A 23,855-nucleotide genomic window follows, 5' to 3' on the forward strand; every position below is an offset into this window, starting at 1 on the left:
ATGCTGTTTTCCAGTGAGTTACAGGTGTTTGACCAGACCCCAAGGTCCTTTCAGCCTGGGCTGCTGTGACTCCCGGAGCACACACAGAACATGGCCAGGGGAACACAGTGAGTGCAGAACAACCAGAGCAGGGCAAAGCCAACTGCCCCAGCCCAGGAATCCTGAGCCAGACTCACCCTCCCGGGCCTGAGCCAGACTCACCCTCCAGGGCCTGAGCCAGACTCACCCTCCCGGGCCTGAGCCAGACTCACCCTCCAGGGCCTGAGCCAGACTCACCCTCCCGGGCCTGAGCCAGACTCGCCCTCCAGGGCCTGAGCCAGACTCACCCTCCCGGGCCTGAGCCAGACTCGCCCTCCCGGGCCTGAGCCAGACTCGCCCTCCCGGGCCTGAGCCAGACTCACCCTCCCGGGCCTGAGCCAGACTCACCCTCCAGGGCCTGAGCCAGACTCACCCTCCAGGGCCTGAGCCAGACTCGCCCTCCAGGGCCTGAGCCAGACTCGCCCTCCAGGGCCTGAGCCAGACTCGCCCTCCAGGGCCTGAGCCAGACTCACCCTCCAGGGCCTGAGCCAGACTCACCCTCCAGGGCCTGAGCCAGACTCACCCTCCAGGGCCTGAGCCAGACTCACCCTCCAGGGCCTGAGCCAGACTCACCCTCCAGGGCCTGAGCCAGACTCACCCTCCAGGGCCTGAGCCAGACTCACCCTCCAGGGCCTGAGCCAGACTCACCCTCCAGGGCCTGAGCCAGACTCACCCTCCCGGGCCTGAGCCAGACTCACCCTCCAGGGCCTGAGCCAGACTCGCCCTCCAGGGCCTGAGCCAGACTCGCCCTCCAGGGCCTGAGCCAGACTCGCCCTCCAGGGCCTGAGCCAGACTCACCCTCCAGGGCCTGAGCCAGACTCACCCTCCAGGGCCTGAGCCAGACTCACCCTCCAGGGCCTGAGCCAGACTCACCCTCCAGGGCCTGAGCCAGACTCACCCTCCAGGGCCTGAGCCAGACTCACCCTCCAGGGCCTGAGCCAGACTCACCCTCCAGGGCCTGAGCCAGACTCACCCTCCAGGGCCTGAGCCAGACTCACCCTCCAGGGCCTGAGCCAGACTCACCCTCCAGGGCCTGAGCCAGACTCACCCTCCAGGGCCTGAGCCAGACTCACCCTCCAGGGCCTGAGCCAGACTCACCCTCCAGGGCCTGAGCCAGACCCAGCCCAGCTCCCAGGCCTGAGCCAGACCCAGCTCAGCTCCCGGGCCTGAGCCAGACCCAGCCCAGCTCCCAGGCCTGAGCCAGACCCAGCTCAGCTCCCAGGCCTGAGCCAGACCCAGCTCAGCTCCCAGGCCTGAGCCAGACCCAGCTCAGCTCCCAGGCCTGAGCCAGACCCAGCCCAGCTCCCAGGCCTGAGCCAGACCCAGCCCAGCTCCCAGGCCAGACCCAGCCCAGCTCCCAGGCCAGACCCAGCCCAGCTCCCAGGCCTGAGCCAGACCCAGCCCAGCTCCCAGGGCCTGAGCCAGACCCAGCCCAGCTCCCAGGCCTGAGCCAGACCCAGCCCAGCTCCCAGGGCCTGAGCCAGACCCAGCCCAGCTCCCAGGCCTGAGCCAGACCCAGCCCAGCTCCCAGGCCTGAGCCAGACCCAGCCCAGCTCCCAGGCCTGAGCCAGACCCAGCTCAGCTCCCAGGCCTGAGCCAGACCCAGCTCAGCTCCCAGGGCCTGAGCCAGACCCAGCCCAGCTCCCAGGCCTGAGCCAGACCCAGCCCAGCTCCCAGGCCTGAGCCAGACCCAGCCCAGCTCCCAGGCCTGAGCCAGACCCAGCCCAGCTCCCAGGCCTGAGCCAGACCCAGCCCAGCTCCCAGGCCTGAGCCAGACCCAGCCCAGCTCCCAGGCCTGAGCCAGACCCAGCTCAGCTCCCAGGGCCTGAGCCAGACCCAGCTCCCAGGCCTGAGCCTGACTCACCTTCCAGGGCTTCTCGGGGATCGGCGCGTCCTCAATTTCCGCCTCGATTTCACTGGCATGGACCCAGGTGTCGTAGCTGGGGAGGGGCAGGAGAGAGCAGCTCAGGCACCAGGAGCACCAGGAATGGTTTTCCAGCAGCTCTGGCACGTGCACACCTCACTGCTGGGACTGCAGGGCTTCCCACAGGGAATAATCCTGCTTTGTGCCACAGGAACTGGGCACAGGGCAGGCCCCGGGGCATCTAATGCACATTAAAAGTTAAAAATCCTCTCAAGGAACCAGCTCCAGCTTCAAGTGCAAGTCTGGAGAGGTTCGGGGCAGCTCTGAGTCACCCAACCAAAGCCTGCCATTAATTGAATCCACTTCTTTCTGTTCTTGTGACTTCAAAGCAAGAGCTACTGGATTCCTGGAAGGGAGGAAGCTGCACTCTGCCCTAGAAACCACTCATTATTTATATTCACTCTTTCACATTATTCCCTCCAAAGTCTATTTATTAACAAACTGCACTGAGCAGCAGCACAAGCCACAGTCCTTTGTAACCAACACCAGATGCTGAGGAACAGGGAGGAGTCAGGTGCAAGGAAAGATGTGCACAGCATTTTATACTTTATACTGTTTTTGTGTGTGCCTGGTTTAAAAACACCAATACAAACCTGACTACTGATAGAAATACAGAAATATTTAAAGGCTCTTCATCTGTATGAATAAAAAACTTCAGTGTGGTTACTGTTTGCTCCCCTCCACTGAGAGCCCCATGTGAGATAAGAGTTCCTAGGAATTTGTAGTGTGAACAGATTTCAGTGGCCTGAAAAAGTTAATTAAGTAGCAGTCAATACTGGGTTATCAATGTTTTGATTGATCTTCCACAGCCTGGGCTCAGAAAGCAGTTATTGCAAATACAGTGAAGTTCCTATCAGCACCCACATTGAATTTTAACATGTTCCAAGAGCACAGGGCAGGTCTCTCAAAGTCACTTCCTGACTGAAGACACCCTTGGGGGGAAATCTTTTCAGAGCTCAGCCAGGTGACTGGAAGTTCTCCCTTTAAAATGTAAGGAAAGGCTCATTCCAGCTTTAAAATCAATTTCCAACCTTCCTTGTGGCTCTGCAGAGGAATTCTTTCTCCAGCCTCACCCACCTGCCAGTGCCACAAATGGATGTGTATACTGCAGTTTTAAATCAATGGTTCATTCTTTTCAAGCTCTGCACATTGGGGTCAAGACTGTTCCATCAACAAACAGTTAAAACTCAGGGTTTGCTCTCCCCCAGCCTTCTTTACCTGTCTGGAAAAAAGCCCCAGTGTACCAGCACCTGCTTGTCCTTTTTCATCACAGGTCTCAACCACTCATCTGCAGAGGAAATGAGATCCAGGTCAGATGTGGAGGGAAAAGCACAATAATTCACTTTTCCACAGCAAGGCAGAGGGAAGTTACTGCAAACCCCTCTGCTAAAGGTCTGCTGGGGCCTGAGTGGGGAAAGGACCTTAAAGCTCATCCCAATTCCCCCCTGCCATGGCAGGGACACCTCCCACTGTCCCAGGCTGCTCCAGCCCTGTCCAGCCTGGCCTTGGGCACTGCCAGGGATCCAGGGGCAGCCACAGCTGCTCTGGGCACCTGTGCCAGCCCTGCCCACCCTCCCAGGCAGGAATTCCTAATTCCCAATATCTCATCCATCCCTGCAGCTCCCAAGTAGCAAACCCTGCAACCCAAATCCCAATTACAGAGCCCAGAGAAGCATCACAGGAGAAACCCGAGGATGTGAACCTGCATCTCTAATCCCTGCTGGGATTTTGGGCTGCTCCCCAGTGTGACCTGGGGCTCAGAGCCTGAGACACACACAGGGCTGAGCCTGGTGCTGCCAGAGGGACAGACAAACCATTCCTGATCCTTGCAAACTGCAGGGAGCACTTCCATCTAGTGGCCAGCACAGGCCAGGAAATGTGGGAAAATGATTTATTTATGTCTGTGCAACTTGGGCTTGAGGACAATGACCCACCAGGTAACTAAATTTATTTAAGATGAAAAAGGGAAGAAACATTTTTTGCTATTTGCTGAAAAAGGCAGCAGTGAAATTGCTTTTTTTGGACCTTGCACTTCATGCAGGCAGAGTGAACTTTAACACAGCCAAGGCTCGTGGAGGAGCTCTCCTTGCCCCCCACACACAAGGACTGTGCCAGCATTCCCTACAGAACTCCTGGAGAGCCAGGAGCTCAGAATCAGGGAATTGCTGAGGCTGGAAAAGCCCTCCAAGATCAGAGTGCAGCCACTCCCCAGCACTGTCCCATGTCCCCAAGTGCCACATCAGCTCTGAAATCCCTCCAGGGATTGGGACTCCACCCCTGCCCTGGGCAGGAGGAATTCTCCCCATGGCCAGCCTAAAGCTCCCCATGCACATCATCCACAATGCAGCAAGTGTTCCTCAGGAGCAGCTGGGAACAGTCCTGGTGAACACTTCCACAACTTCCCATGGCATTAATTACAGGAGTATTCCCACTGAAAAACTGCCACAGAATGTTACCATCATCCACTGAGGTAGGACTTGGATACACGTGGTGGGTAGCCTTGGATTTCTCTTCAGTGACTGTTCCCTGTGGGAATATGGAAGAGGAGAAACTGCATGAGAAACCCTCAGCACATCACCCCAAAAGGCAGCTGGTGTTCAAAACTTACATCCCATACAGGTGTAAGAGATTGATTTAACAGCACAACGAGCTGCAGATCCTGTCCCTGGATGGCAGCAGGAATTAGAACAGCATTGTGGGATCAGGGGCTGAAGGGCAGGAGTTCCCACAGCTCAGGGAAGGGACAGGGGCAACTCTGGAGGGAGCTGGAAAACAACAGAAGTTGGAGCAGGGAGGACTTGGGATAGCAGGGAGCCACAGGCACTGGGATGGTGTAGTGGGGAGATGACAGCAAGGGGTTAAAAATTAAAATAACCAAGATAGTGAGGAAGCACAGCTAGTGACAAGATAAGAATTCAGAGGCAGAGCAAAGGAAAGCCCAAAAAGCAGAATTAGGGACAATTTCTGTTTTCATCTGCCCACATCCCTGTAGAGACAAAGCTGCTTTCAAAATCCCTTAAATCACTCATGGATGCAGCGTGGAGCTCACTACAGACTTCCTTTATGAAAGGAAAATTGACTCATTCACTCTAATTTAAGCAATAACACCCATCCTGAATCAGCCAAATAATTAAGAGCAACTTGTGAAAATCTGCCCAACTGAGGCTGAGACAATGGTTCATAATCACAACACAGGAAATACATTAAATCTGGAAAAGAAACTCTCTGGCTACAGCTGTGACGTGTCCTGACACAAAAGCCACCAGACCATCCAGAGGTCACGTTCCAGGGTATTTCTCTGCAGACAAGTGAGCAGACTGTTTATGTTTTAAGGATGAAGCCATTAATCTTGCTCAAGTCATCCTTTAGCACCTGGAATTACAAGGGCAAGGTTCCCTGAGGCTGCCTGGGCTCTGCTCAGCACCAGCAATCAAAGAGTGAAATAAAGCAAAAACCAACGACCATTTCAGAGTGAAACTTCCCTCTGCTGTCCCACACATCTGGAACAGCTGCCTCACTCCCTGCTTCACTCTCAGGTTTGGACAAACCTGTGCTGAGCAATAAATCAGCTGGGCCTGCCCCCAGCTCACCAGAGCCACCTGGCAGCAGGTCCAGGTGTGCTTTTAGAGCCCAGCCAGGGCTCAGCCTCCATGGGAGGATAAAAACCATCCCTGTGTCCCCAGGCAGCCCCAGGGCCAAGGCAGGGGTGTCCCTCAGAGCTGAGCAGCCCCGGGTGCAGCTGTGCTGTGTGGCACCCACCTGGTGACGCTTGACAATGTCCTTCAGCTTGTTGGCCAGCTTCAGCTCCATGTCAGGAATGAGGTAGATGGTTGGTCTGCTCAGACAGTTGTTCTGTGAGAGAACAGCGAGTTGAACAAGGAATTAGGAGGTGATCTGTGGCCAAAATCAGAATATTCCTAGGAAAATCCCCAGTGTTGGAACCCAGACCAGGGGGTGACACAGGTCAGTGATCCCAGCTCCAGGAGCCCTGGGACAGGGACATTCCCTTCACACAGATGCCCAAAGCCCTGCCCAGGTTTTTATCATGCACTGAAACCACTGTACATGGGCAAGGGTTTTTTGTAATAAGAATATTGTTATTTTTTTGCCGTTCTTCCCATTTCCATTCCTAATGGACACCTGGAAGTCATGTTTTGACTACATCATACACTGAACTTGGCTTCAGAATTTGAAAAAAAATCATGCATTATTCCCACTCAGCAGTTAAAAAACTGAACTTCAAATGAGAGCTGCTTAATGGGCACAGATAATCACTTGTTTGATAAAGTGAGAGTAGAATGGATCCTAACCTGAAAAAGGCCAGTTTAGATCAAACTGGCTGTCAGCCCTGGAATGGGTACAGGAGCAGTTACTCAGCCCCAAGGGTGCCACCTCCACAGGGACATGGGGACACCTGGGATCTTTTCTCTTGCCTTACAGCAGGTTTTCCTCACATAAATAAAAACCTCTGCATATCCACAGAGGGGCAATGGAAATATTTCACATTTTTCAAGTGAAAAGGTGGAATTGTGACTAAGCTGGGTGGGAGAGGGAGGGGAGAGCCCCCATTCCTAGAGAGGGCCAGGGTGAAGTCCTGCCCTGGGTGCCTGCCCTGGGCTGGGTTTGTCCTTGCCTGCACCAGTGTTTTCTCAATGTTCATGAACATCTCCACGTTCCGGTCCATCCGGGAGGGATTCTGCAGGTCAAACCTCCTCCTGTCGAGGGAAATGATTCACAAATATTAACTCCACATCCCCAGCTGCCAGCAGTCCAGAACCTTCCCTGCTCCACACAAACTCTGGATCCAGGACACTCCAGCACAGCCACAACTACTTCTGCTGCACTTGCACCCTCACCAGCAAGAAAACCACCATGAACCACATCAAGAAATGCAGCTGATTTGTGAGATGTTCAGGGAGAAAAAGGAAGGCTGACAGTGTCCACCAAACCCTGCAGCAGGGCTGTGCATTCTGCCACAGTCACAGGGAGTAATTAAACACACAACCACCATGGATTTCAACATCAGATGAGAAAATTCATGGATGAGCTCTCATGGTTCTCTTACTTCCAGCTGCCCCCATCCACCAGTCCTGGGAGTCCAGAGAAGCAGCAATTCCTCTGCCTGATGTGAGAACAAGCATCCCCCCAGGACACAGGCAGCTAATAATCCATGGCAGCACTGTATCACCACCTTCACTGGACCCTGGTGCTTTAATTTTGTTATTCCACGGACAAATCATCACAATTATTGCACTGTCAATAGAGATGTGTCCATCAGAAATGGGGGAGGACACAAAGCAGGGGGATGGTTTCTGTCCTAAGCATGTTACCCTTCACACTGAGGACATGCCAAACAAATCAAATGCAAGATCCTGGCACATTTATTGGAATCAGCCCCTTAGAGAGGAATTTACGACCTTGTTGTGTGCTTTGGGAAGTTCACCCTGACTTGCAGGATGGCCAGCCATCAAGGCTGTCAGGTCACTGTTAATAAGGTATTTTACACCTCTAATACAGAGGATTTAGAGTCAAGATTGAGCCCCTTCTCCAGTATTCAGCCATGGCTTGAATCCAGAACACCTAGAATGGCTCTGTGGGAGACAAATGCCAAATAAACACCTACAGACCTCTTGGCACCTGTGAGACAAAGACACCCAGGGCATGACCAGAATGCTGCTATTTTTTGCTGAAAACCTGCACTGTGCATCCATGGAATGCTGCATGCCCCCAGCTCCCTGCCTGCTCCACAAAGCCAGAGAAGGACAGGGACACATGAATAACAGCACTGTTTCAGCTGCCCATTTGGATAAAGTGGCACTAACTCCTCCTGTGCTCAGCTTAAGAGGCTCCCTGGGCCAGGCTGGGCCAGGAGTGTATGTCCAGCTCTCAGACATACCTATTGTGGCGAGGAAAGGGACTTCTCCTATAAGACAGATCAGTCACAAACAGGTTAAGCAGGAGCGACAATGCAGACCAAAACAAAAATCACATCAAGCACAGGGCAGGCAAACAGCACGGATTACTTGGCAGAGTCAGTGGGGACACATTCCAGGCTCTAGGGCTGCTCCCAGAGTTAAGGTGCAGGATTACTGCCCGCTACAGCCCACATGCACACACCAGGCACTACCCACCTAATCCTGAGGAGCAGCAAGGCAGGGACAGGGGAGGAGGCAGCTCCAGAGCCCAGCTGGGCTGGGCAGCTGGCTGCAAACCACATTTTCTTATTCAAAATAAGAAGTGTTCATTCAATTCAAATGCTCCTGAAGCTGGAATCATTTCATTCCTGTATCTTAAGGCAAGAGGTAGCAAGACACTGCTGATAAACCACACTGCAGAGAGGTGCCTGTCCCAGGTGTTGGTAAGATTGGAACAGGAAAGCCCCTGAGAGTGGTTTATTCCTGATATATCCACCTCAGACAGGGCAGATATGAATATAAATAATTCCTAAAAACAACCAACCATTCTCAAACAACTTTGTTTTGCCTTTTAAATGGTTCTTGTGTGTAAAAACAACTCAGGCAATTCCAGGAATGCTGTTGCAGATTGGAAACATCACATCCAAGTTATTTAAATTTGTGGACAAACTCTGCTTAATTTTATTGATTGTTTACATTTTCATCCTCACTTTTTTGCCCAGTGTTCTCAAAAATAATGATTTCAAATCCAGGTTGGACACTGGGGCTTGGAGCAGCCTGGGACAGTGGAAGGTGTCCCTGCCACAGCAGGGGTGGCACTGGATGGGCTTTAGGGGCCCTTCCAGCCCAAACCATTCCAGGATGTTATGATCCTATGCTGCTGTTCCCTCAGGAAGAGGATTATAACTCAAAACCACCCAGGTTACACCACTCCTGAGATGTCACAGGGGTATTTTCATCCCAGTACCAACAGCTCCAGGGGCAGAGTTTCTGTGTGCTTACACTCCCCATTTTGGAGCAATGGAGAGCTGAGCATTTACTAGCACCTGCAGGGCTTCATGCTTTCCCAATCATAACTAAACCAAATAATCAATACAGCAACAAAGACTTATGTCTCACAGATGTGAGATTGATCCTGGCTCGTTTTCTCAGTCAGACAGCAAGGATATAAAAAAGGAGCCTCAAACTTGTCATTAACTCCAACTACAGACCCAAAAACCTTAAACCTGGCCAACTCCTCTTTAAATTTAGAAGTGTGGGGGTGTGTCTTAAAACAGCTACCATCAGCAAAACAGGAAAAAGTTCCCTCTTCCCATCTCCACTGCCTTGCCTGCCCGAGTCTCCAGGAAGGATTAAACTTTAGGTAGTTTGCATAAGCAGTTCATGTGCTTGGTTTCATGCAAAAGGTGTATAAACCACAAATAAAAACTTACCAGCCCTGCTCATTCTTATATTTGTAAGCAGCACCAAGAATGTGACATAATGTACCTCCAGCTTTGAAATCCATGAAGCACTTTGCCTGAAACCCAGAAAACAAGGAAAAACAATGACACTGACTTTTATGCAATTATTTTAAACAAATGCAGATGGCTTAGCTGAGTTTTAGACATAGAACATATCAAATGAAAGTTAATTTTCAGATGAAACACTTCTGAGTTTGAGGTTCTCCTTTCAGAACGCTTCCTGAAGATTAAATGTATTTGGATTAAGCAGAATTCTTTGTGTTTGCAAGAACTTGATGTATCTGAAAGCTCCAAGTAGAGCTGTAAAAATCCAAAGCACTCTTTGAACACCCATTTCATAGTAAATTAAACCTCAAATCGTAGCTGTCAGGGCTGCAGCTCTTCATCTGTATGAGAGCATCAAACCAGATGATCAGGAATGAGCACTGCAGCAGAACTCAGATATTCCACACTCCATCCCTCCCCCAGGGAAAGCTGTGTGTCAGGAGCTGCACCTCTGCCCTAGAACACCAAACCCAGCTCATTTCTGCCCTCCCAGCTCCACCTGAGTCACCCATTCCCAAAGCAGGGGTCCCACAACACCCAAACAGGGGCACAGGGAGGCTGCAAGCTTCAGAGTCCTTTCTCTGAAAGGTTATTAAAAAACCCCTGTTTCCTGAACAAAAGCCCAATTTTTTTCTGATACATTTCAGCCTGGAATGTGCATCTTTCCTGCTCTCTCTGGTCAGGATGGCTGTGCCTGGAAAAGGCAGCTGCTGGCAGAGTCCTCCTGGAAATGGAGACAGAGGATGGGGCTGAAGGCAGGGCAGGGAGGGGCAACACCAGGATCTGCTTTGGTCGTGGATTATTCTGTGTTTCTCAGTAAATATAAAAAAACTTGCACAAGGCACAAAGCAGAATCTGGAGAGCTGCTCAGAGGCCAGGCTCTGGTTACCACCAGGGGCTTTCTGCTGGGAGAGGAGACCCCCCAAAACTGCAGCACTCCTGAGGATGCACTGAGGAGTGTCTCCTGCTGGAAGTAACACAGATCCAAGTGCTGCAAATTAACCTGAGCAAATTTGGCCAGATTAGAGCTTTGAAGCAGCGAGAACAAACACAGGAACAACATCTTTATGATGCCAGTGCAACGTTTATTGCCCATTTTAAGATAAGACAAATTGATTTAAGGCTCAGGAGCACTCCAGTGGTTTATGCACTTGAGGAATGTGGGCAGGTTTATGGTTTGTGCTGCCACATCCAAATAAAGCTCTGCAAAGCTCCCCTTGTCCCTGAAGCTTCCCACTATCACTGAGGCATCAGGAGAGGTGGTGAGATCTTAATGGCACCTTGGGGTGCTTCTGGGTGCTCTCCAAAGCCCAGGAGATTCACAAAATCCCAAATAGTTTGGGTTGGAGGGACCTTAAGGTTCAGCCAGCACTCCCCATGCTGTGGACAGGGACATCTCCCACTGTCCCAGGCTGCTCCAGTGTCCAGCCTGGCCTGGGCACTGCCAGGGATCCAGGGGCAGCCACAGCTGCTCTGGGCACCTGTGCCAGGGCCTGCCCACTCTCAAAGGGAAGGATTCCTTCTAAAATTCATCTGGGAATTGTTCCAGGATTCACCCCATGAGTGAAAACCCTTCCAGCGATGGAGTGTGCACACCCCACCCTCATGGAGAGGTTACACGGGCAAAACACCAGCACAGAACAAAGGAAGGACTGTCCTGTCACGTGCACCCACAGCCACAGGAGCTCTGCCAAGTTTTCAGGCCAGCTTCAGCTCCAGTGGGCTTCAGCCTCTTACCTGGCCACAAATGATTCCAGCTCTGTGCAGCCACCCCAGAGAGCCCCAGGGGCACGGCCCCAGTGCCAGCACATCTGTGGCAAAGCTGGGCACACACTGACTGCTGGTGCCACCCTGGACACCTGTCCTGGCCCACAGGCCTCCCTAAAGCAGCCAGCTGGCATCAGGCTGGCACCCTGCCCTCCTCCCAGCTCTGTGCACCCCACACTGCCCGGGACGGGACCCTCTGGGTGTGGGCAGGGCTCCAGGCTGCACTTTGGAAGCAGCAGCCCTCACAGGGCTGATATTGGTGCTGGCTACCTGGATCCCAGGGGACTGCAGAACCATCCCTGCTGCTGCAGAACGTGGCAAAGTCCTTTCTCAGCCCTGGCAACTTCACAAGTCTGGAGTTTAATCAACCAAAACACCTAATGGCAGCTTGTTTGCCTTGGAAGGTGCACTTCACTCACTCAGTTTAGGATGCACCAGTCCAGATTTGACTTAAAACTGATGAATTACACTGAGTTTTAGTAGAAATAAAAATCTTCCCAGAAATCAGTTCAAATATAGAGAGAAGAAGCTATATTACACTGCAAATGTGCACTAAGAAAGGTGTGCTACCCCAGCCCCTCCAGAGGGTGCACCAGGAGGAGCTGGGCAGGGCAGGGATGTCCCAGTGCCCTGGCACGGAGCTGTGCCAGCAGAGTGAGTTTTAGCAGAAATAAAAATCTTCCCACAGCATTCCAGAAATCATTTCAAATACAGAGAGAAGAAGCTGTATTACACTGCAAATGTGCACTAAGGAGAGCTGTGCTACCCCAGCCCCTCCAGAGGGTGCAGCAGAAGGAGCTGGGCAGGGCAGGGATGTCCCAGTGCCCTGGGCACAGAGCTGTGCCAGCAGAGTGAGAGCCCCAGCACAATACTCACAGGAAGCTTTGTGAAGGCAGGATTGGTGACATGTTTTCCAAAGGCATCTTCCTGGAACTGCAGCAGCTGCACCACCAGCCCAGCCAAGGTTTTATTGGTAGGAGCATCTGCCTGGACGTACTGCAAGACAAGAAGCACACGTTGTTGGGGTCAGGGGGGCTGCAGGGGAGGCTGCCTGGTGACACCCAGCTCCCTCCTACAGGGCATTTTGGGATCCCTGCGTGGCTGGGAAGGGGTGGAGGGGGATTGCACAGGAGCAGCACCCAGCACAACTGTTTTCCAGCTTCAGGCTGAACACCCAGCACTCACCTGTGGCTGAGGCCCAGCTCCCAGCCGGGTTCCAGACAGGGATTAAGCACCCAGGCTGATCTCAGCTCCTCATAAAGGAGCAGTGCTGCCCACACACACAGAGCTCTGCAGCCACCTCACAGCCTCCTGCTGTAATCAACTCCCAATTAATCCTCAGAGCAGCCCTCTGCTATAAATAGGATGTCCTGCTCAGAGGGAAAAGCTGAGCCACACAAAGGCGCTTGTGATGTTTTGGGACAATCTGAGCAGCTCCCGAGGTTCAGTAAAATTACATTTATATTGTGAATTTAAAATCACAGCATGGAGTATTACACCCCTCCCATGGTGCTGAGTTTCTGTCACCCTACTATTCAGTATTCACTCACTGGACGTCACCTCCTTGCTGGGCCAGGTGACTGCCAAGAGGAGAACAAACATCACTTTTCCAGGTAGAACATGGAGCAATCTGAGCTACCCCAGTCTCCCAGCTTTTCCTCTTCCCTCAAATAAGATTCTTCTAAAACCCCTTAAAGAAAAAGCTTTTGAGACCCATACCCTCCAAGTTTTAAAGCTGTGGTGCCAAATACCAGCCAAACCTAACTGAGCTTTGCAAAGCATCAGCTCCAAAGCCAAAGGCACCACAAAGGCTCAGACTGAATGGAAACAATTAGAGTTTCAGTGTCTGACCACCCTGAGACGAGAGTTCCCCCAGCAGTTTCTCAGGAGCAGGCACATATCTGAGAAATTAAATCTTCCCAGCTCAAAGGACACAAATTCCTGTGGGGCTCCCGAGTGTCCTGGGTATAAATCCTGAACTAGAAACACGAGCCTGGAAAGAAATGAAGGCTAACATTTCAAAGCTGCATTTCAATCTGCCCCCTCCCTCCCCCAGGAATTAATGTTTTAATTATATCAAAATCACAGAATATCCTGAGTTGGAAGGGATCCACAAAGATCACTGAGTCCAGTCTGCACAGGACTTTGGACAAGGGGAACAGCTTCCACTGCCAGAGGGCAGGGATGGATGGGATCTTGGGAAGGAATTCCTGGCTGGGAGGTGGGCAGGCCCTGGCACAGGTGCCCAGAGCAGCTGGGGCTGCCCCTGCATCCCTGGCAGTGCCCAAGGCCAGGCTGGACAGGGCTGGAGCAGCCTGGGACAGTGGGAGGTGTCCCTGCCATGGCAGGGGTGACACTGGATGATCTTTAAGGTCCCTTCCAACCCAAACCAGTCTGGGATTTTATGAACCTCCTTCAAAAAACAAATCCAGAAGTGGCATCCTTGTACGGACTTACTCCACTTTTTTTTTTCCAGTTTTCTTCCTCCAGAGAAAAAGGAAAATTACATGAGAATGCACCTTGCAAAGCCTATTCTTAGGTGAACTTTTTCAGACAATCATTCCTTTTCTTGCAGTTTTTCCTCTTGCAGGAGGCACTGACAGCTGGAAGCTATAAAGGAAGACAACACCTTCTCATCCTCCTTTGCACTGCCACTATCCTGCAGATCCTTTTAATGAGAAGGCATTACGTTGCCTGAGGTTCCCTGAACAATAAGGGAGAAAACCCTTCAAAAAGCAGCCCAAGACTCCCCTCCCTCATTTCTGCATCCTAATGAGCAGCACAAACGGGTCTTGAAGCAGTAAAACACAGCAGACAATTTCCCAATCAATTCACAGTGGGTTTGGGGGACCACAAAGGATCAAGTCCAACAGATCTCCAGGTTCTCCCCTCATGTCCACAAAATGATCCTGCAGCAAATAAAGGTTTTTAAGCAGTGAATTCCAGAGGACAGAATGATGCCCTGTTCCATAAGAGGATTTTGCTCTCATGCTGAAATGCCAAAGCCCCACTGGCACAGCAGAGTTTTCCAACCTTTCCACAATAATTAAAACACAAATCTATCTTTAAACAGAAAATGTGTGGTCAGAAGGCAGAGTGTGAGCAGCAGCAGAGGGAATCACTGCAGCCAGAGCTGCACTGCAGCTGCCCTGGAAGCGTTTGTCACCGATGGGGACAGAGGCAGAGGCAGCTCTGATGTGGGCACTGAGCTCCAACAGCCACACCAGCCCTCTGTGGCCCTGTGCCCACACCCTCCCCAAACAAAGGGCACTGCAGCTCAGAGCACCACACCAGAGCCAGGGGAAACCCACCCTGAAATGCCTGGATTTGGCTCAAAGCCTGGTTCCTTTCAAAGGTGAGACACAGAAGAGCTGCAGGCAGACCCTCCCTGGATCCAAGGTGAGGCACGGTCCTGCCAAGGACAGCAGGGCCACAGACACTGCCAGGGCAGCCCCTGGGGATGGCAGGTGGTGCCAGCCTGACACGCTGGTGGCACAACTGCTGTCCCCAGCAGCTGCCAGGAACCAGCCTGTGCCCTGCTCCCACGGCAGGGAGGAGATCCCAGCTCTGCCTGGAGCTCTGCCCTGCAGACCCCCCTGGGCATCACCCCCAGCTCAGGGATTGCTCAGAACCCTCTCCAAGGGGGTCCCAGCTCTGCCCCAGAGCTCCCCTGCTGAGCTGTGCCCTGATCCCCTCCAACCAACATCCCACCTGCTCCTTAAAAACCCCCTTAAAAATCCTCCTGCCTCCCAAAAATCAACTGCTCCGGCCTTTTGGCTCAGAGGGGCACAGCAGCCAGAGCCAGCAGGGTCAACAGATGGATATGGGTCTGGATATTGCCCTGGATATGAGCAACATTGGGATGGCTCCTCAGGGAGCTCAGCTGCAAGGCCAAGGTCAGGGGCTGCATCCTTCATCAGGCAGCTGCTAAAAACCCTCCCAAACCACCCCAGAAACAGGTCTTACAGACAATGAGTAACTGCTTTGGGACAGCCCATTTTGATATGTGGCTTACTGAGAAAGGAACTGCCTAAACAATGCACAACGCTATAGATAAACGACCATTAATAAAATAAAGAGAAAATTGCCCAGTTTACCTCTGAACTGTGAGTTTCTAAGGAACTATGTTATATATATAATGGGCATCAAGGTGCCCATTACAGTCTGCCCAAATTACTTTGAACAAGGGATGGAGGGACAGGACACAGGGAATGGCTTCCCATTGCCACAGGGAAGAGTAGGATGGGATACTGGGAAGGAATTCCTGGCTGGGAGGGTGAGGAGCCCTGGCACAGGGTGCCCAGAGCAGCTGTGGCTGCCCCTGGATGTGCCCCAGGCCAGGCTGGACAGGGTTTGGAGCCTGGGACAGTGGGAGGTGTCCCTGGGACAGTGGGAGGTGTCCCTGCCCATGGCAGGGGAGGAATGGGATGGGCTTTAAGGCCCCTTCCCACCCAAACCACTCCAGGATCCCGTGACTTTGTTCTGTTCAGGTCTGTCAGATGCCCCAGGACTCCAAACCCATTCCCAGCTCGCAGGGAAGCAAGGCTCCAACATCCCTGGTGCACCCACACTGCCTGGGAAGGAGCTGGGCACCCCCTGCATCCCTTGGAGCACAGAAACAACACAGACCAACTTCCAGACACCACACACACACACTGGGAGCGGGAGGGAGCCTGGAATAAATCAGCTCAGCACATTACCGGTAATTTCATTTTCTGCCACTGTGTTTGGCACCTATCAGTGAGTTTTTCAAGGTGCAGTGTGAGTCTTCCACACTACTACTGAGACCTCTTTCATTCTTAGTTGTAGTCTGGAGACACGGAGAGCTCCCCAACAGCTGCTGGACTCTGGAGACACAGAAAACACTTCAATATTTAAGTCTTGTCTAATCCAGAGTCAAAATGAGCAGCTCTCCCACTCCCCCTGTCCCTCAGGACCTCTGTGTCCCTGACCGAGCTCGGTGCTGCTCTGGGACTGTCTCCAACTGGTCCCCAGTGTCCCTGGAGCTGGGCACACCAACTGCTGCTGACAGCTTCACCACTGAGATGTACAAACATCTATTTTTAAGAGCATAAACTGGACAAAAGCCAGTTAAAATCACCATGTACCTCTCTGGAAAGAGCCACACACCTACAGCGGGATGAAAACAGTGCTGTAAATGAACCAGAGTCCATTTACAGCACACCCAAAAGCCAACCAGCCCTTCCCTCTGGAACGTTAAGGCTCCATCTGTAAGTACTGGTATCAGCTTTCTTGTTTCCCCAAACCAAAATTACTTTTCATTTTTCAAAAGGATTGTCACAGCGACACTCCAAAACTCACTCGCCCTGTAGAGTCTCCTTAGCCCAACTCTAATTACTTCCAGAGCCACGAGAAGGAAATATCTAATTTTTGTAACCGTCCCCAATAGAATAATATAATTCATATAATATAATAGTATAATAGAATATAATTTATATTAATAATAATAGCAATAACAATAATAGTAGTAATGTTATTACTGTTAACAATTTGAAAGGAGGGTTTTTCCCTCGGCTCCCGTTGCTGCACCACACAGCCCTGCCCAAGCAGTACCAGCCTGGCAGGGGGTTTAGAGCCACACAAACACTTTCAGTGCCCAGCAGGGCACCTGGGCCCCGCTCAGAGCAGCGATTTCCCGGGATCGCGGGGGTGCTGGGCCAGGACAGGCAAAGGGAAACGCACAGCTCCCCCGGGCGTGGGACAGCAGCGCAAGCGGAACCAGCCAAACCGCACGAATATTCTGTTACACTGCCCTGTCAACACAAAGAGCCGGAGCTGCTGCTTCAGAGCCGAGCTGGAAGGAGCTGGAAGGACTGGAAAAACACACCCGAGCCGAGCCGAGCCGCGCCGCCTCCCCCCGCGCTCGCAGTGCCGCTCTCGGACCGTCCCCACACAAAGAGCCCGGGCCGCGGCCGGGGCTGCTCCGCGGCTGAGGGCCCCGGGGCCGGGACGCACCGGGCATTCTGCAGCCGGGCCCCGCAGCGCTGCGAGCGCGGCTGCCAACTTACACCGGGCCGTGCCTCACCGGAACGCAGTTATAAACCAGCACGTGGGGGGAAAAGCACATAAAGAAAGCGGGGCAGCCGAGGCGAGCCAAGCGGGCGAGGAGCCCGAGGAGCTCGGGCAACACGCGGGGCTCCGCGCGGCTCCGGGGATTTTCCTCCCTTCCCAGGATTTTGCTCCCTTCCCAGGATTTTCCTCCCTTCCCAGGATTTTGCTCCCTTCCCAGGATTTTGCTCCCTTCCCAGGATTTTCCTCCCTTCCCAGCGCTCCCCGCAGCGCCGGGGCGCGGCCGGAGCGAAGCCCGGCGGGGCCGGGACCTGCCCGCGCAGGGAAGCCGCCGCCTGGGGCGGGCGGGCAGCGGCCGGGCCCCGGAGCAGCGGGAGCGGCCCGGAGCCACCGGGGCTGCCCCGCACACGGCCCCGGGCAGCGGAAATGTGCCCGACCCGCCGCAAAGGGGTTCACAAAGAGCGGCGGAAAGCCCCGGCCCCCCCGTCCCGTCCCCGGCCGCCCGCCCGGTGCCCGCCGCCCCCGCCGGGCCGCACCTTCTTGTAGTGCTTCCCCAGCCACACGCGGACCGAGTCGAGCTGGGACACGGTGTCGGGGCTCTCCCAGAACTTGCCGGCCGGGCCGCCGTCCTTGCGGCGCGCCGCGGCCAGCGCGGGGCCGGGCCCGCCCGCCGGAGCCGCCGCGGGGCCGCTCCCGGGGCCTCCGCCCGCCGCCAGCGCCGCCGCCGCCATTGTCCCCGCGCGCCCCGCGCCGCGCATGCGCCGCGCCCCGGCCCGCGCCCCGCCCACCGCGGGAGCGCGCCCGGGGCCGGAATGGGAACGTGCTCGGGGGGTCGGAACGGGAACGGGAATGGGAATGTGCTCGGCGGTCGGAACGGGAATGTGATCGCGCGTGTGCTCGGGGACGCGAACAGAACACCGACGGGAACGTGAACGTGCTCGGGGATGTGATCAGACGGGCCAGCGGGAACGCGCGCGGCGCTGCCGTGTGGCCACGCCCCTCGGGCCGGCCACGCCCCTCCTGGCCCCGCCCCCGCCGCTCCCGCTGAGGGACCCCGGGTCCCGAACCCTCGGGACCGGCACGGAGCGCTCCGGGCGCACCGGCCGTGCCCTCGGGACCGGCGAGGAGCGCTCCGAGCGCACCGGCCGTGCCCTCGGCACCGGCACGGAGCGCTCCGAGCGCACCGCCCGTGCCCTCGGGACCGGCGAGGAGCGCTCCGAGCGCGCCGCCCGTGCCCTCGGCACCGGCACGGAGCGCTCCGGGTCCCGAACCACCGGCCGGGATCGGTCCAGCCCCCGCCGCTCAGGCCCGGGGTGGAGACCCCGAAGCCCAATTAAGGAGTAAATTGGGCGCTGACATAATTACCCGCAGGTGCCTGCAGCCAGTCCTCCCTGCTGGCTGCCTTCATCTTTCCACACTCACATCCAGACCCATGGAATGGGTCATCAGCAAGCAATTTCCCCCAAATTTCCTTTATAAAAACCGCTTATTTTTGAGTCTCTACTAATGGTTTATTTGCGAATTGAACATTACAGAATTTTTTCAAAAGGCAAAACTGTGCATATAAGTTAAAAACATATTTTAATTCAAACATTAGCAAATAGAGTGTCAAAAAGTCCGTCATTAAAATCACAACCCCAGTATTAAACCGTGCCTTGCGTTACTGTGGTTTGTAAACGTCCCCGTGTCCCTAAACACCCCAGAGCAGAAACAAACATCTGCAGGAAGGGAACCTCAGGAGACCCAGGGAATAACAAACCCGCCAAACATCCCGAGATCCCAACCTCAGGATTCCGGAGCTGCCACCCTGAGAAGGCAGCACAGCGAGACCGGCCAAGAACAGCGCCGGGGATGCGGGGTGGCCACGGCTGCTCCGGGCAGCGACCGCGACCAGGACCGGGGTCGGGATCGGGCCTGGCTGGGTCCCACTCCGGGATCGGGATCAGGACCGAGACAGGGATCAGGCCTGGCCGGGTCCCACTCCATGATCGGGATTGGGATCAGGACTGGGCTTGTCCGGGTCCCGCCCCGGGGCCGGGATCGGGCCTGGCTGGGTCCATCCCGGGATCGGGATCGGGGCTGGGATTGGGATCGAGACTGGGCTTTTCCGGGTCCTACCCCGGGGCCGGGATCGGGCCTGGCTGGGTCCATCCCGGGATCGGGATCGGGATCGGGCCTGGCTGGGTCCACCCTGGGATTGGGATCAGAACCGGGATCGGGATCGGGATTGGGCCTGGCCGGGTCCCGCCCCGGTCCGGGATCGGGCCTGGCTGGGTCCATCCCGGGATCGGGATCGGGATCGGGCCTGGCTGGGTCCATCCCGGGACCGGGACCGGGATCGGGGCCGGGATCCGAACGGGTCCCACGGCGGGGCCGCGGCTGCAGCGCCCCCACAGGCCGCGCCGCCCATTGGCTCTGCCGTTGCCATGGGAACACCCCTCGCCGCCCATTGGCTCCGCCGCTGCCGTGGCGACAGACCCCGCCCCGCGCCCACGCGAGGCTTCGCGCTGCGGCGCCGCCAGCCGGAGGGAACGCGCGGGCCGCCTCACTTCCGGGGAAGGGCCGGAAGTGAAGCGCGCGCCGCGCCGGAAGCGCGCGCGGGGGCTGCCGGGAGCCGTAGTCCCGAGGGGCGGCCCGGCGGCGGCAGTCGCGGTGCGGAGGTCGGTGCCGGGCGGGCGGGGGTCGGGCCGCGACCCCCGGGGGCAGCCGGGCGGGGGGGGGGCGGGACGGCGGCGGGAGGAGGAGGGGGAGGAGCGGGGGGATGGCGCGGAGCAGAGCGGGGCGAGGCGGGGAGGGCCGAGCGGGGCCGCGGCCTGCGCGGGCGGGGCGGCGCGGGCGGGGATGCTCGGCGGCCCCGGGGATGCTCGGCGGCCCCGGCGGCACCGGGGATGCTCGGGAGGCCTCGGGGGCGCTCCGGGGCGCCGCTCCCCGCGGGCCCTGCGCCAGGGGCCGGCGGCAGAGCCCCAGCGGCGGCGCCGGGAGCGCGGCTGTCCCGCAGCTCCGTCGCCGCCCGGGAGGCTCCGCTCCGCTCCGCTCCGCTCCGCACGGAGCCGCTCTCCCGCAGCTCTGCCCGCCCCGGTGTCGCCGCCAGCCCCGTTTCCCCCCGTGGCCGCGGGAATCGCGGGTGCCCAGCCCGGCCCCGGGGCTGCCCGTGAGCACCGGCTGCCGCAGCCGCCGCTGTGCCCCGGCCCGGGGAACCCCGGGAGAACCGTGAGGCACCGTGCGAGGAGCCGGGCGGCAGTGCCGGGGCTGGCTGTGCAGCCAGCGGCAGCTCCCCTTTGTTCTCCTCACAAAGCAGCCGGCTCTGCCCCTGGCAGCCCTGCCGGCTCTCCCCGGCACCAGGAGTCAGAGGTGCTGTGGTTTTCCCTTGTCCCTGTCAGGGATGTGGTTTCCCTCCTGAAGCTGTTCCCCAGTGGATCGAGGAGCCCCCACAAAGGCCCAGCTCCTTCCCATCCGTGGGGATTTGATCTGACAGCTTCTGTGCTGCATTCCCTGGTTCCACTCTTGGCTTTGCAGCAGGAGCACTGAGTCTGTTCATGACTCTGTTCATGAGCCTGTTCATGAGTCTGTCCCAACAAACTTTCAGTGCCTCTTGTGCCCCCCGGGGCTCTGGAGTTTGCTGGGTGTGAGGCTCCAGGCTCCCAGGGATTCTCATTCCAGCCGTGCCATTGCCTGTCCTGTGTCACCCTGGGCCATTTCTTCCCAAACCCGGTGTCCTCAGAGCCCCCACATCTCTCCTGTCACCAGACAAAACACATTTTGAGTCTTCCAGTACCCCTGTCCACGCTGGTGCTGCTTCCCTGCGTGTCCCTGGGGCTGCAGCAGCTGCCACAGTTGGACACTCCTGCTTCTTTGGGATCAGGGGCACACCCTGGGGTTTCCCCCGGGCTGCTGGATGTGCTAAAAGTCACTCCCAGGTGGGGATCCTGGTGTCAGGCCCAGCAGATCCTGCATTCTCCTCCCTGTCCTGCCCTGCTGCCCCCCAGGCTGACTCTGACTGGTTCCCAGTAAGGCTCCCAGCAGCATCACACAAACAGCTGGGCTGGAATCTTGCTTATCCAAGGGGATCTCAGGTGCTCATCTTGGAACCTCATCCCCAGAGGGTTCTCAGTTTTCTGTTTCTTGCTCTTGAGCAGGAAATACCATTTCCATCACTTTTATATTGCATTGACCCGTTGAATTGTGGAATGATTTGGGCTGGAAGAGAGTGTAAGGATCATCCAGTGCCATGGCAGGGACACCATCCATGATCCCAGGCTGCTCCCAGCCCTGTCCAGCCTGGCCTGGGACACTTCCAGGGATCCAGGGGCTCTGGGAATTCCATCCCAGCCAGAATTCCCAATCTCCCATCCATGCCTGCCCTCTCTCAGCTCAAAGCCACTTTTGGAAGAGCCCTTTTCCCCAGCCCAGCGTGGCTGAGGCATTCCTGTTCCTGCTCCCCGAATTCCCAGCAGGGAATGCTGCAGTTCCTGCCCCAGAGCTGAGGGAGGCGTTCCCTGGGTACCCCACACACAGCTGAGCCCCCTCTGGTCAGAGCTGGGCAGGGGGATGTGGCAGTGCCCTGGCAGCTGCATTCCCTGTCCCACTCCTGGTTCCCTCTCCCCAGCACTTCAGGGATTGTTTCTTTCCTCTTGGAGGGTACTGGGCTCACCAAGCCATCCCAAATCCCCTTGGCTTTGGGGCACCTGGAGCCAGACTGGCATGATGCCCAGGAAAGGGCACAGGCTGCTGTGTGCCAAGCTCAGCCTGGGAGGCTGGCTCCAGGACCATGAAAGAGCTCCCTGACTTTGTTCCCTGCAGGGATCCATCACAGCAGGGACATTCCCCTCCGAGATTCACCACGGCACACGTGGGCTTTCATTTTTGCCAAGTCAATTTGCTCTGTTTTTACTGATTTCATCCTTGGGAAATCCAGGTGTGGCCCTGGCAGCCAGGGCAGGTTGGTGTCCATGGGGAAGGAGCCATGGACAAGGTGTCACTTCCAGAGAGGTGGACAGAAAATGGGCTGGGTTTATTTGAACCCTTTTTTTTTTTTTCCTGCTGAAGTAATTTTGTCTTATTGAAAGCAAAAGTGAATAATTGGAGTGATAATTGCATGCACAGGAAGTCACTGATGGGGACAGTTAATGTCCACAGAATCCCAGAATATCCTGGCTTGGAAGGGCTCCACCAGGATCGTGGAAGTGCAGCTCCAAACTGGCTTTGTGTGTAAATGCTGACCTTCAGTCCTCACCCATCTGATCTGAGTTTATAGAAAATCCTTGTTACTCTTTCCAAGAATCCCTGCAGTGTGTTTAGTACTTGGCATCACAGATAAAACACCCCAAAACAAAGTTGGTTTTCTTACTGGAGTGAAGGTTATTTTAGTAAGAAATTAAGTGGGAAGTTTAACACAGTTTCAGTAAAGAATGTTATCAGAAGTACAGTTCTCCTTCTTCTCCAGTTATTTTTTCCCCTTTAAAGGGAATAATGGCAATAATCTGCTTCATCCTGGCCTAACAGGCTTTAAAAAACCCCTCATTTCCACCCCAGAGCCACAGCAGAAGCAGCTGAAGCCCTTGAAAGGAAGTAGCAATTCTAACTTGCAGTTTCTCTGTGCTCCCTCCTGCTGTCCCAGGAAGGCCTTCCCGCCGGGATGGAGATGTTCTCGCTGAATTCCCTCAAAGGTAAGAGCTGCACAGCCCCCCTGGGGCCCTGTGCTCCGGGGGCAGCTGCAGCAGGGGGCTGAGGAGGAGGAGGAGGAGGAGTGCTGTGTGTGAGGAGGGAGCTCAGCTGTGTCCTGGTGGTGCAGCACGGGGGGATGTGGCAGGGAGCTGGGGCAGGCCAGGATTTCAGGGGAGCAGGGAGGAGCCCTGCAGTGTTAGCCAGAGACATCAGGCACTTGTTTGCTGTTCAGCCTTGAGTACAGGCTTTTTCCCTTTTAATTTTGCCCTCCTAAATATTCCTGTACCCCTCAGTGCCCACTCCATGAGCTCTTTGTCCTTGGGATTTGATCCTGTAGTACCTGTCACTGTCACCATGGCTCTTTTCCCTGCCGTTGCTTTGCCAGCCTTCCTCTCAATCATATTTTGTCCTCAGAAATCCCTCCAGTCACTGTTTCCTGTTCTAACTTGTGGATCTTTCCTGAGCTCTGTTACTCAGTCTTAAAGAAAGTGGATAGAATGGACTAAAACATTCCAGCTCTGGCTGAGGCAGAGGGACCCTCCCTCCATCCCAGGGAATTCATCCTTCCCGTGGCACCCAGGAAACCCAGCAGTGACCCCACCACCCCTGTCACCTGGGGCTGCTGGATTTCAACCAAAAATCCCAGAATTCTCCCCAGTCTGGGGCAGGAATTGTGTACAAAGTCACCTCAGCTGGGAGCAAAGCCCCTCTGCTCCCCCAAATCCTGCCACTGGGGGTGGAGAGATGGAACTTCCCTGGTGAGGGCTGGTGGTTTGTCACGGCCAGGCTGGGTTTGGGACTCTGGGATGCTCCAGCCCTGGGGATAAAGGAATTCCTGGATGAACCTTGGCTCCTTAAGGAGCTGCTGCCTCTGCACAGGCCTGGCTGGAGGGGCAGGTGCAGCCCAGCTCCTCCCAGGAGCTGCCAGAGCTGGGAGGTGGCTCTGGGGATCCTGCCTGTGCTGCCTCA

General features: G+C 55.5%; 3 protein-coding genes across 3 annotated transcripts in view; 2 read left to right on the forward strand and 1 right to left on the reverse strand.

The window, feature by feature from the left end:
• Positions 1 to 17,968, reverse strand: part of SMARCC1 (SWI/SNF related, matrix associated, actin dependent regulator of chromatin subfamily c member 1) — a 67,939-nt gene extending 49,971 nt beyond the window's left edge. The window contains exons 1-8 of the mRNA XM_064410926.1: positions 17,759 to 17,968; positions 12,069 to 12,188; positions 9,351 to 9,436; positions 6,636 to 6,717; positions 5,762 to 5,854; positions 4,459 to 4,528; positions 3,221 to 3,290; positions 1,943 to 2,018 (exon numbers count right to left, since the gene is read on the reverse strand). Of these exons, the coding sequence (XP_064266996.1) occupies positions 1,943 to 2,018; positions 3,221 to 3,290; positions 4,459 to 4,528; positions 5,762 to 5,854; positions 6,636 to 6,717; positions 9,351 to 9,436; positions 12,069 to 12,188; positions 17,759 to 17,953 (792 nt within the window). The 5' untranslated portion in view covers positions 17,954 to 17,968. The remainder of the gene's footprint in view (positions 1 to 1,942; positions 2,019 to 3,220; positions 3,291 to 4,458; positions 4,529 to 5,761; positions 5,855 to 6,635; positions 6,718 to 9,350; positions 9,437 to 12,068; positions 12,189 to 17,758) is intronic.
• Positions 17,969 to 18,034: 66 nt separating this feature from the next.
• Positions 18,035 to 20,750, forward strand: LOC135286684 (collagen alpha-1(I) chain-like). The gene is made up of 4 exons (XM_064399813.1): positions 18,035 to 18,115; positions 18,177 to 18,508; positions 19,430 to 20,432; positions 20,739 to 20,750. Exons 1-4 carry the CDS (start codon positions 18,035 to 18,037, stop codon positions 20,748 to 20,750), a joined length of 1,428 nt encoding a protein of 475 aa, XP_064255883.1.
• The window catches only part of DHX30 (DExH-box helicase 30), a 31,830-nt gene continuing 27,717 nt past the window's right edge, over positions 19,743 to 23,855 (forward strand). Inside the window, exons 1-2 of the mRNA XM_064410149.1 lie at positions 19,743 to 19,882; positions 22,840 to 22,888. Coding sequence (XP_064266219.1) covers positions 22,858 to 22,888 — 31 coding nt within the window. The 5' untranslated portion in view covers positions 19,743 to 19,882; positions 22,840 to 22,857. The remainder of the gene's footprint in view (positions 19,883 to 22,839; positions 22,889 to 23,855) is intronic.

Source organism: Passer domesticus, chromosome 1 (genome assembly GCF_036417665.1).
Source record: "Passer domesticus isolate bPasDom1 chromosome 1, bPasDom1.hap1, whole genome shotgun sequence".
In the NCBI taxonomy this organism is placed as follows: Eukaryota; Metazoa; Chordata; class Aves; order Passeriformes; family Passeridae; genus Passer; species Passer domesticus.